General features: G+C 40.9%; 1 protein-coding gene across 1 annotated transcript; it reads right to left on the reverse strand.

The window, feature by feature from the left end:
• Positions 1-7387: 7387 nt before the first annotated feature.
• Positions 7388-9632, reverse strand: LOC120506320 (olfactory receptor 10AC1-like). Its single transcript, XM_039717724.1, is given in 2 exon segments — positions 7388-7575; positions 8687-9632. Coding segments are annotated over 2 exon segments (1134 nt in total).
• Positions 9633-11881: the final 2249 nt, after the last annotated feature.

Raw genomic sequence — 11881 nt, forward strand, 5'->3', positions numbered from 1 at the left:
GATGTTCTGTCTCCATGTCACTGGTGTGCAGATACTCAGAACATTTGATCTAAGGAGTAGGTAGGAAGCAATTTACTAGGGCTTACTGGAGAATGTGGCCTAAAAAAAAATTACGTTCTTTTTCTCCCCCTTGTAGTGTTGGCAGATGGGGATCAGCAATTGGGGTTTTCCAGATAATGATGGTCAGAAATAGTATTTATTGCTTTGTGGTTTTTCAGATTGGAGATCACCTAGTGTAGCTCACAGTCAGAATGTGTACAATGATAGTGAAACAAAATGCAGTCTAATGTTTCAGCAGGATCAGGATCTGAAGAAAATCTATAAACAAGTGGGAGCATACAGAAGTAAAACCACAAAATGCCTAGAACTTTTCTGGTACCTGTAAAAGTTCTGCCAGATTGTTTTCCCATGTGTCCTCTGCACCAAAATGCAGATCCAAAGGGAAAAAGAGGGAATATACACAGAGCCTGTAGCCAGAAGAGTGAGTACCACACATGCATTTTCATACTCAGTATTTCATTGACATTGTTATTCTGTTTGTGCATCACAAGTTTGGATTTTGTCTTTGGATATTGTCGGGCAAAATTAATTCTCTGACTGTAAAAAAACACAAACAAAACCACCACCACCAAACAACTAAAACAAACAAATCCCAAACAAACAACAAATAAGCAAAACCGAAAGAACTTAATTTAAAAAATCTTTTTATGTCTTGTTTGCAATCATATTCTATGATTCTATGATTTACATCCCCACAACCTCTCACTCTCCTAGCTTCCCAGTGAGCATCCCATCTCTGGCATGTGTCTTGGTGTTAAGAAGGTAACTGTATCTTTTCAGCTCACTCTCGGCATGTCTTTGGGCTGATTCTCATCCTCTCTTTCTTGGCCATCTGAATATTTCTGAATTGCAGGTCACATTTTTTCCTTCCATTTCCCAGAATCTTGTTTTGAGTATCGCTGTGATTAGGTATCCAGCTGGAAAATATCACCACACAACACACCTGGGCTTTCCTCCTACAGCTATGTGGGCTTGTGGTGAGGGAAGTGAGGAGGAAGGCTGTGCACCAGGTTTTGTTTTAATGTGCTCTTGGGAAAGTCAAAGGGCACTCCCAAGGCCGAGTTGGGACGTGCTTCTTTTGAACTGCAGTTCAGATAAAACTGTCTGATATGATTCTTACAAATTGTTTACTCTGTTTGCTGCTCCTCATATTTTAGAATTAGTTTCACCATTGTGCTGTTAAATGTCCTTACAGATGATGAATTAAACAGAATCTAGGAATAATCTCTGTAGTTTCTCACTTGATATCACTTCCCTAATTATCAAAGCATCCCTTTGGTACTGATAACTTGAATCTGTGCATCCTGAACTGGCTTTGAGTAAGGTATCCTAGTAACATAGATGTGTAGGTCTTCCAGAGGCCTCAAATTCATTTTGCAACAAGCCTCACTTCAATCTAAAGGAGGAACTTGCTCTTGTTCTGTGGTCTCTGATCCACTCCTTTTACCTATTATTTCTACAACTCTAGGAATAATCTATGACAGCTTTGTAGAGCCTAAGATATGCTCTGTTTCAAAGTCTTATTCCCTGTAGAAAATTCGTGCTTTCTGTCCCTTATTCTCACCTGCATGACCACAGTTAAATATTCTAGTGTTTTAATGTTTATCTTATAAGGTTTTCTGTCTCTACTCCACCAGCAATTATCTTAGAATATTTCAAACAGCTGACTTTAGACTGTTTTTCTGCAGAAAACAGACACCAACCACTTAGACTCCTACTGCATGTTTCATTCAGAAACTCAGATTTTATTTTAAATAAATATTTTTACCTCCTATGAAGGAGCACAAGTAGCTCCTCTGGATCACAAAGCAGCCATCCTTCTGTTAGAGACCTGAGGACCTGACTGCACAAGTAGTCAAGCTGGTTATCTTTCTCCCTTGAGAAGAAGAACAAGGGCAAGGGAATGAATGAAGCTGATAGAGACAAGGCGTAGATCTGATATTTCATACACAGAAGAAGCAGGAGACACTCCCTTATTCTTCCTCACATATGTGAGATAAGCATCCTTGGAGATAATAAAAGCTTTTCCTGAAAAGCCCTGAGCAACCTGACACAGTTTTGGAGTTAACCTTGCAGTGAGCAGGTATTTGGGCTAAAGGCCTCCAGTCATCCCTCCCCACATCAATATTTTGCTCATTCAATTCATCATTGGTAGATGAGCAATCACATTTTCTTCCACCAGGAATGCAGACAGTTCCTTACTTGGGCTCCAGTCAAAACAGGAGGGTAACTTCCCAAATATATTTTCCACCTAGCAGAGATGTCATTCAATACATGGACTAGAAGAAGCCCAGTATTCCTGAATAAAACTCCACTTACTTGATCATCAGGAACTCACTAAATAGGTGTTTCTCTACGTGCTGATGCCCTGGCTGGATACCTGATCAGGCAGGGAAGCGTGTTTACACTGCTGCCTGAACTGCAGGCTCGCTGGCTTTTGTCTCTGGATAAGTTTATCCTGCCATGGTCTTCCATGCTCTTTATTTGGCTTGCAAAACAGGGCTCAGTTAAATTATTACACCATCCTGCAAATGAGGGGGAGGACCTTGCTTTTCCGCAGAAATTACCTGAGATAACTCTCTTGCCGTATTAGCCCAGCTCTGCTCCCCCTTGTGTTCCAGCGGCTGTGGAGCCCCAGAGGCCCCGGCTGCCTCCGGAGAGCAGCCAAACAGGGCTTCGCCTATGCTGAGGTGTGACATTTTGTACAGACAAGAGGAAACCAATGAAAAGCAAGTCATAATAGAATCTGATTCATTCTCCTAATCATAAAACTTCCCTAAGTGGTACAAATCTGGGTCACAAGAGTTAGTTTCTTTCTATTATACTATTGCAGCACATTATATACTTAGAAATCTAAAAAGTGCAGTTCTACATTTAGCACTTCTCTTTGAGGGCACATTCTTCCTGGGCATCTTTAAAGTTGTCTATTCATCTTGGTGGCATTAAGATTTCACGAGAGGATTCACTTTCTCCTTAAGCATTACTGACACAACAGCATATGTGTGATAAACATAAAATCTGACCCAGATAAACTTGATTTCTAGTAGAGAAATGAACTGATGACTTATTTCTAGTAGAGAAATGCTGATGACTTATTCCACTAGATTATAGAAAAGTGAAAATATAATATTTTAGTAGCTGAATCAAAGCTCAAAATATAGCAAACACATACCTCTCTGTAATTTTTTCATATATTCTAGCCATTCTTCCCCAGTCCTGGATTAATTATGTTCAAGCATGGAAATATCTCACTGATGCTTACTAAAGGCTTTACTAAAATACAATAAAAAGCCGTACCATTAGTCACTTAGATAGTGTAATTTTAAATTATTTTTTCTGCTCTTACAAGTGAATGTGGGAGTTAATAAATCTTTTCTGGGTGTTTATAACAAATGTTTTAAAGCTTTTATGTCTGTTTCTGATATGTTTTTTGAGATATTTTTGTGGTCCTCTTCTTAACAAATTACAGTTGCCTCCACAATCTAAACACAAGAAGCTTGTCATATTTGTTGCTGTTGTAGCTTGATCCTGATGTTGAAGAGCTGCTGTCCAGTGCAGAAATGAAATAGTTTCCACTGTTCACTGTGTTAGCAAGCAGCATTCTCCCTGAGAGGTTTCAAGGTGGACATCAGGAGAAGGTATTTGAAGCAGACACCTTGCAGATGGAAAGAGGGCATTGAATGTGTTAACATCTTCCCAGCTCACTGCCAACTCTATTCTCAGTTCAGCCTCCCACTTGATTTTTTGAAACTTGAACTCATTAATTAAATCAAAACATGAAAACTGAAATGAATGCTGAGAGCAACTGTACAGCAAAACCACAATGAAACACTACACAGATTTTAGGAGACCTGATTTTCAGCAGTGACTAGACTAGAGGCCATATGCTGCTGAGCCATCATGTCTTCCCTCAACTTTACATGCCAATTTGTAGAACCAGATGGTCTTACATCTTTACATACCAATTTGTAAAACCAGCCTGTCTCATATTCTTGCACTTATGCAGGTAAAGCCAAAGGTACACACTGGGTGGGTGTCGACCTTCCCATTCTCACTTTTTCCTGGACTTGCTTGGAAGACAACTGAGCACAATAGGATCTTTAGAGCCAAGAGCTTTAGGTTAGGGATACAGAACTGGAATTATTAATAACACCTTCAGTCAGCTTTTTGATGTGGAGGTACTTGTAGGGCGAGGTGAAACTAATTCTGAAACCAACCAGCTGGCAGGAGCTTCACCTCATTCTTCAGCTCCACTTTGGTCTCCTGATTAGTTTTTGTCCTCTGTTCCTGGTTGCTTCCTGAAACAATCCATTGAAAGGAAGCTTAAGGCCTGTGCAACAGCTGAGTTGAGAAATAAAAAGCTTGTAGAAATGTTTAATTCTGTGGAGAAATGGCAGAAATTTCTTTCCCATTAGCTTTTTTATGGGGGTGTGGACTATATTTGTTTTATATCATATAGGAAATTATCAGATTTTTTATGCTGATTACATAATTTCATATAATAGTAAAAAAACAATCTCAGGAAGGACTCATCTCTCTTCTTTTGTAAATATTCTATCTATAAATATCTGCAAGAGAAACTCCTATAGCATTCTAGCTTTTATAATAGTAAAATATGTAAATAGAAAAGTAATAACAGTAAATATTGCTCCTTTGGCATGTTCATAATAAACATAGAAAACAGAGGTATTTTCTTAATAAAGAAAATCTTTGACAACTTTTCACCCTCATTATATTAACATTTATTTTCTAGGTTTACTACTAAGCCCACAGCCATTTAATTTTACAATTCCATTATTCTAAACAGCTGTATTAATTTCACCTTCCTGCTTCAGATCAAAGGATAAAAAACATCTATTTGGGTAAATGTAGGATTATTTGCAGGTTTTCTAAGCTTTTAAGGAATGTGAAAGAAAGAAAGACTGGTGGACACACTTTCCATGTAAGCCAAAACAGACAGAATGTGATAACATGACTGTCAGGGGAAGATAAATACACTGAAATTTCTTCCTAGTTCTTAAAACTGGATTTTGACAATTTTTCAATTTTCCTTACCCGTAATAGAAACAAATCCCTCCTTACCCATAACAGAAACAAATCCCCTAAATAAACTTTTTGTATTTATACTCCTAGGAAAATATAGACTTTCTTTTAATGCAGGTGCATTTATATATTTTAGGAGATTGATTATTTGTAGGAACAACTTTTAAGAAATGTCTTACCTAGATTGCCAGCAAAGCATAATAGTGTGCAAAAAACCCCAAAACAAAACAAAAAAACCCCAACCAAACAAAAACAAACAAACAAAAAACACCAAAGCATTTTTCTCTGGTTTCTCTCTATACTGAAAGGCAGGTTTCACTTGTATCCTCCCAGTACCAGTACCAGTACTACCCAGTACTGGTAGTAGCTCTGAAGGAGCCACCTTGAAATATCTCCTTGAGTGGAGGAACCTTTCAGTGGCATGTGCCATTCAAGGTGCCGGACCTTGAATATCCTGAATGCTGCCCAAAGTCTGGGCCATCACCCTCCAAACTCTCTTCATTTTTGAGAATGTGGACAGCTGATCACTGATGCGATCTTCCAGGTTCAATTCTTAGAAGCTGGGCTCTGGTGCTGCACCATTGATAAGATCTGTGTTCTCACACAGTGCTTGCTCAAGGCCACCTTTATGAAATTAATTGCAAAGGTGAGTACTCTGTTTTTATGGCTGTGTAAACCATGAAGTGATTCTTAGTGATGTCCTAATTGGTTTCACTGGAAAACTTCATGACATCTATATTTGCCACATCTCAGGTCTCTGCATTCCTCTTCCAAGAATGGACAAGACCATTTGAAATACAGCTACCCAGCTGTACTCATTCACTGGGGAGTCTTGAATCCCTGTCCAACCCAAAAAAACTACAACACCCATGGAAAGATCTTTTCTATACCCATCTTTGGTTGGAGGTGGAATGTGCATTTGTTAAAATCTGCACTGCCTGACTGGATCCTGCTGTTCCCCATGAAGTTCCGAGGAGAACTTAGAAATTACCTTTTAAAAATGATTATTTATGTTCATGCCTACATCAGGGATGGTGGATACTTCGCTTGAGCATTCTCCAGCTCTCAGCACACAGTGTGCTGAGTCAACAGGACTGAAACTGCCACTTGTTGAGTGGAAAAGGGACCTCAGGCAGGTCCAGTCAATTAGAAGATAACATTTTAGAAAGAAGATGTGTCTGATATCTCTTATACATTACTGCTTCTCTTAACTCATGCTATCTACAGATCTATACAGTGCTCAATACAGCTGGCATGGGGTGGGGGGAAAGGGTGCTGTGAATGGGTGTGGGAATACTGATGGGGTTAGTCTTGGACTAGTGGATGTGGGAATGCTGGTGAGGATGGTCTTGGGCTCTGGGATATCGCCTTGCTCTGTTCCTCTGCAAGAACACTGGATAGAGAAAGTGTCTTCTCAGAAAGCCTCCACTGCTTGTTGTACTTCCCACATGTATCTCAGAAGGAAAGAGCTGGGCGTCTAACCTGGCTGCTGTTTAGGTATGTCATCCCTTCCAAAGGCATCATCTTATATCCCCGGGGTGAGGAGAGGTCTGCCCAGGTGCCTCTGTTCAGGGACAGCCCTGCTATCTTCCCATAGCAGGTCACAGTTATCTCTCTGCTATCCCACGCCCACAGCTGCCAGAAATATGTGAGGGCCTCTACCAAGGCTTTGAACAGTATTATAAACCTTAGTGTCTTTCTGTCCTTCAGTTTTATTGCCAGGCTTTTGGACATATCAGTACCTCCTCAATGGCAGGTTAGAAACCTCTGATGCAGAGTCCTGCTAATCTCAAGAAGGACCTCTGTCCATTTCAAGTCCAGCCAACTGCTTGCAACAGGATTAACTTTAAAGCCTGATTTGACTTGACAGGATTTAGAATTGATGCTTCCTATTTTTCCTGTACTCATTACAGTTACTTAATAGTATTTGATTCAAAGTACTTCTCTAATTCTGAAGTACTTCTCTATTGGTACATAGTGTTCTCTCATTGAGACCCTCCCCTTCTCACTTTTGGAAGAGCTGGCAGGTGATTAAAATGTTCATTGCAATTTGATAATTTTAAATAATGCATCTAAGTGTTTGCCCACAGAGTAATTATGTATTCATTGACTTGAGAGCCAATATTCTGTGTTAATGTTTTAGGCAGGCTAGACTCTGAACTTGAAGAGAGATTTTAATGTCAATTTTAAATTCCACATTTCTCTTTTGTCAGAAGGCTCCAAGTTAACTTCCTTAGTTACGGTGCCAATTTCTTACATTTGTCAAATCCACTTACCATAATTTTTAATGATTGTAGCCCAGAGAAAACAAATACCACTCTGCTCTCTCAATCTGCCCAGCAAGAGAGTTGAGGGCAGCTGGGGTGCTGAAATTCCTTTGGATTAGACAGAGGAACAGAAGCAAACATTTTAATTTTTTCTCAACTATTTTCTGCGTAAAAGGTGGGTTCTGAATCATAGGGTCTCTATGGCCTTTAAAAAGACAGAGGGGAGGGAAGTATTAAATAAAATAATTAAGTTGGTTCTTCCCCCCCGCCCCCTGCCCCCTTCCTGGCCAAAATTGATCTTCTCTAATTTGTCTGAATCATCCTGTTCCTCCTACACATAGGAAACTCATAAAATAGCACTGCTTTGCACCTTTCGGACTCTTACGTCTGCTGCAGTCCAGCCTGTGCTGTAAGTCTCACTGGTTTTGCTGAAGAAATTGCAGTAATTGTGGCAGCAGTATTATTACTTTTACAATTACACATCTCAACACTCCCCAGGCATTCATATTTATATGATGCAGTCTTTGCTGGTGAAAGTCACATGATAAAACAAGTATCTTAGCCTTTGTGTTGCCATAGGAACAATCCAAACCTAAAGCATCTCCCTATAAAAGGAAACATGTTTTGCTTCCTGCAGAACAGGCATAGCAAAGCCATACTCTTGTTAGACTAATGGCATTTTAACTTTCAATATGTAGAATAATTCAAGGTTAGATGAGTTTACACTAACAATCGTTCCATTTGTCATGTGATGCCAGAGTGCAGCCTTCTACTAAATTTGGAGAAAACCACAGCTATTTTACCCTCGTTTCTAGCCATGGACTTTCTTCTTTTAACCTTCCTTTAAGCCCCTACAGATTTATTGTGCTGCTAAACTTACCAGTCTAAAATCTGTACTGATTACCCAATTTCTACTGTCATCTTGATAGAAAAATAACAAAATTAATACTGTAGTATTGGTTTATTAGCTTTAGAAATTTTTGTGTTGATCTTCTGATTGTGCTGGGATGTGATCAGAGTGATCCTGAATACGTATGTGATCAGAGAAGTGAGACCAGTGACTGATCAAAGCTCTTCATCCTCACAACTCACTAAAGCATTTTCCTTTAGATCAAGTATTATGTTGGGGATTTTTTTGAGCAGAGATATTTTTTTCTCATGAATGTAGTGATGCATGTAGAATTCTGCCTGGATATTTGCCTTAGTGAAGCCTATAGTTGTCTGGTTATGGGGCTGTTTTCCAGCAAGCATGTGTTTGTTCTACTAAAATTTACCACATACACACACATCACAACTCTGATAGTATCCCAGTTTACCTATTTTCTTCCTCCTCAGCATTTTCTTGAGGATCTCTCTGATTTCCTTTTTCCTCAGGCTATAAATGAGAGGATACATTAAAGGAGTAATGTTGGTGTAGACCAGAGACACCACCTTGTCCCGAGCTGGTGAGTAAGTGGACTTGGGACGAATGTAGATGAAGGTGGCGCAGCCATAGTGCAGTAAGATGACGGCTAGGTGTGAAAAGCAGGTGGAAAAGGCCTTGCCCCTTCCCACAGGGGAGGTGACGCCTAACAAAGCCACAGCAATGCAGAGGTATGAGGCCAGGATTAGCAGGAAGGGGAGCAGCAGCAGGAGCACACAGGCCGCCAGCATGGGCAGCTTGGCGGTGTATCCCTGCATGCAGGCCAGGCGCAGCACGGCAGGCACATTGCAGAAGAAGTGCTCGATTCAGCGGGGCTGACAGAAAGGCAGGCGGAACACAGCCACCGTCAAGCCCAGGGCGAAGCCTCCCAGGGCGCAGGCCAGAGCCAGGCGGAGGCACAGCCCCTCGCCCACCAGGGCTGTGTAGTGCAGGGGCTGGCACATGGTCACGTAGCAGTTGTAGAACATGGCTGCCAGCAGGAAGCAGTCAGCCCCGCTGAGGGCCACGAACAACTGCATCTGTGCGGCACAGCCCAGCGCGGAGATGGCGCTGCCACCCGCCGCCAGGTTGAGCAGTGCCTTGAGGATGATGACTAAAATTTAGCAGAGCTCCATGGCAGAGAGTTGGCTGAGGAAGAAAAGCATGGGGGAACATGAGGGCTCCATCACCACCGCCATGAAGATCATCATATTCCCTGCCAGTGTGACCAAATGGACAGTGAGAAAGGTAAGGAAGAGCAGGACCCGCAGATGGAGCAGCTCGGAGAAGCCGAGCAGGAGGAACTCCATGGTTGTGCCAGTGCTCACATTGTCCCACTCCATGCAGCCCTCACATGGCATCTGCAGGAGAGAAACAGAAGGGAGACAGCTGAATTTGATGTCTGGCAATCAATTCCCTATAGGAAATTGTTGCCACATTTCTCTTCACAGAGAAAAGCAAGGCATCATTCTTCCCAGGAATATTTCTGGGATTCACATTCTCTGAACATCAGAGAAAGAGAAAACACAATTCTTATCACTTGCTGTGCCCGTGTTGTGCCAAAGTAGAATGCAATATGGAGATTGTTTACCCAGAGTGGGGATGTTTTGTTTGCTTGGCCTGTCAGGACCAGGAGAATGTGTGTGTTGGACTGTCACGAGACAGTCATAAGAGAATGAGAGATGAGTGCAGTTCTGTGCAGTTGTGAGCAAGGGTGAGTGCACGGCAGATTCAGTTTACATGCAATGTATATAGTATAACATAATGAAGTAATTATTTAGCCTTCTGATGATGGAGTCAGATGCATCATTCTCTCTCCCCTTGTTGGAGTTGCCCTTGATTTGTAATAGGAAATAATGCTGCATTACTGTAGAACCAGTGTAGTAAAGCTTATTGGGTAGGGAGGAAGGTGATTTCATTGAAAAAAAATCCCAAACTTCAAACGTGATTTCACTCAGCCACATTCAGCACAATCTCAGGCCCAAATTCTCACAATCACCAAGGTTCTTGTGCCCAAACAATCTGCCTAGGATTCTTTGTCGACGTTGGTGACAAAGACTGTCAATGGTTGGGTCTTCATCACTTCTTCTGAGTTGTTCTGAGATTTGTGACCATGTGTAGGCTTTAAACATGCATTAGGTGCCTTTTAGGAGTTGACACTGATTAGTCTGACTGAGCTGTCCTGCTTTTGAAAGTCTTCACTGGACTCTCCCTCCTGATCTGCATTTCCTAAGAAGCTGCAGACAGAGGTGTTTGGTGCTTGACAACCATCAGCTCCTAGGTCTCACAGAAGTTGCTGCTGTTCCTTGTGCTTCTACTCCGAGGCAGACTTCTTAATTCTCTATTCACAGCATTTCTGCAGTCCCCTACATCTGTGTCAGAGATGTGCAAGTACAACTAGACAGTGAGATGGAGCTTCTATGCTGCAGCCTGACTCCTATTAGGGGAATTTTAGGTGTTCTCTGACTGGCTTTTCCCTTCTCCACAGTGGGTCTGCCATAAAGTTAATACAGAAAGAGGGTTTCAGTGATTAGACATGAGGATTCCAAAATTAGGGCTGACATTTTGGCTGCTTACATCTTTATGCCTGGCTCAGCCCTGTGGCATCAGAGTTAAAGTAAACAAACTTCCACTCTCCAAACCAAAGATGTCCATGGCAACATACATACTCTATAACAGTTTTTTAAGGAAAACACAATGCTAACATCCTGGACATGGAGACTGAGATCTTGCTTTTCACAGGAAGAACAGAAATTTCCTAGGAAAGTGGACTGATACAAAGCTACTTAAGCTGAAAAATCTAGGAAAGATAAGAATGTAGAGACACATATAAAAATAAATTATATACTGGTCATGGTTGAACAGAGTTCATTGCTGACATGTTCATCAATACAGTATTAACTACAAGGAATAATTGCAACTCTTTCTACACTTTGCTGTAAAACAGAAATAAAATCAGAGCTTTCTTGAAGACTTCTGCTTATATAAAAATCCCAGCAGTATTTAAGGGTGAAACAAACTGTAAAATGACATGAAATGTCATCGAAGACTAATAGAAGGAATGTGAAATTGGTGGAAAAGCTGTTAGTGGAGATGGGGATTTTCCTGGAAAAGGATGTTTCAAAAAAACTCCAGAAAAAATAATCACTACAGTTGAGGAGGTGAATCTACTTAAAGCCTACAGACCTTTGCCTTTTTTTTTTTTTTTTTTTTTTTTCCCAAGGTTTCCTTGTGATTCAGTATCTCCACAGCATTTGAAACATCTGGGGACTCAGGTAAATATGAAAATACCCACAATTATATTACCTCAGGTGCAAAACTAGGAATTTAATCAGTCTGCCTTAGAGCAGACTGATAAGTCAGCAAAATTAACAAGCTAGGAAGAAACTACCATAAACTCCAAGACCAAAAAATAATGGACTGTCAGTGAAGACCAAGAAGGAACTCTTTAGAGAACATAGAGAGAGCAGCACTCCTGCAAAAGCAAGTAAAAATAATACTGCTGGACACAGTTAACTCCTACATCTACATTTTGCTGCTGCAAGACCTCCCCAAAAGCAGTTCTAAGCAGTCTGGCTGTAAATCTTTCTTGACACTCTATGCAAGCAGA

The sequence above is a fragment of the Passer montanus genome, unplaced genomic scaffold (genome assembly GCF_014805655.1).
Source record: "Passer montanus isolate IOZ18808 unplaced genomic scaffold, ASM1480565v1 scaffold39, whole genome shotgun sequence".
NCBI classification, from domain to species: domain Eukaryota; kingdom Metazoa; phylum Chordata; class Aves; order Passeriformes; family Passeridae; genus Passer; species Passer montanus.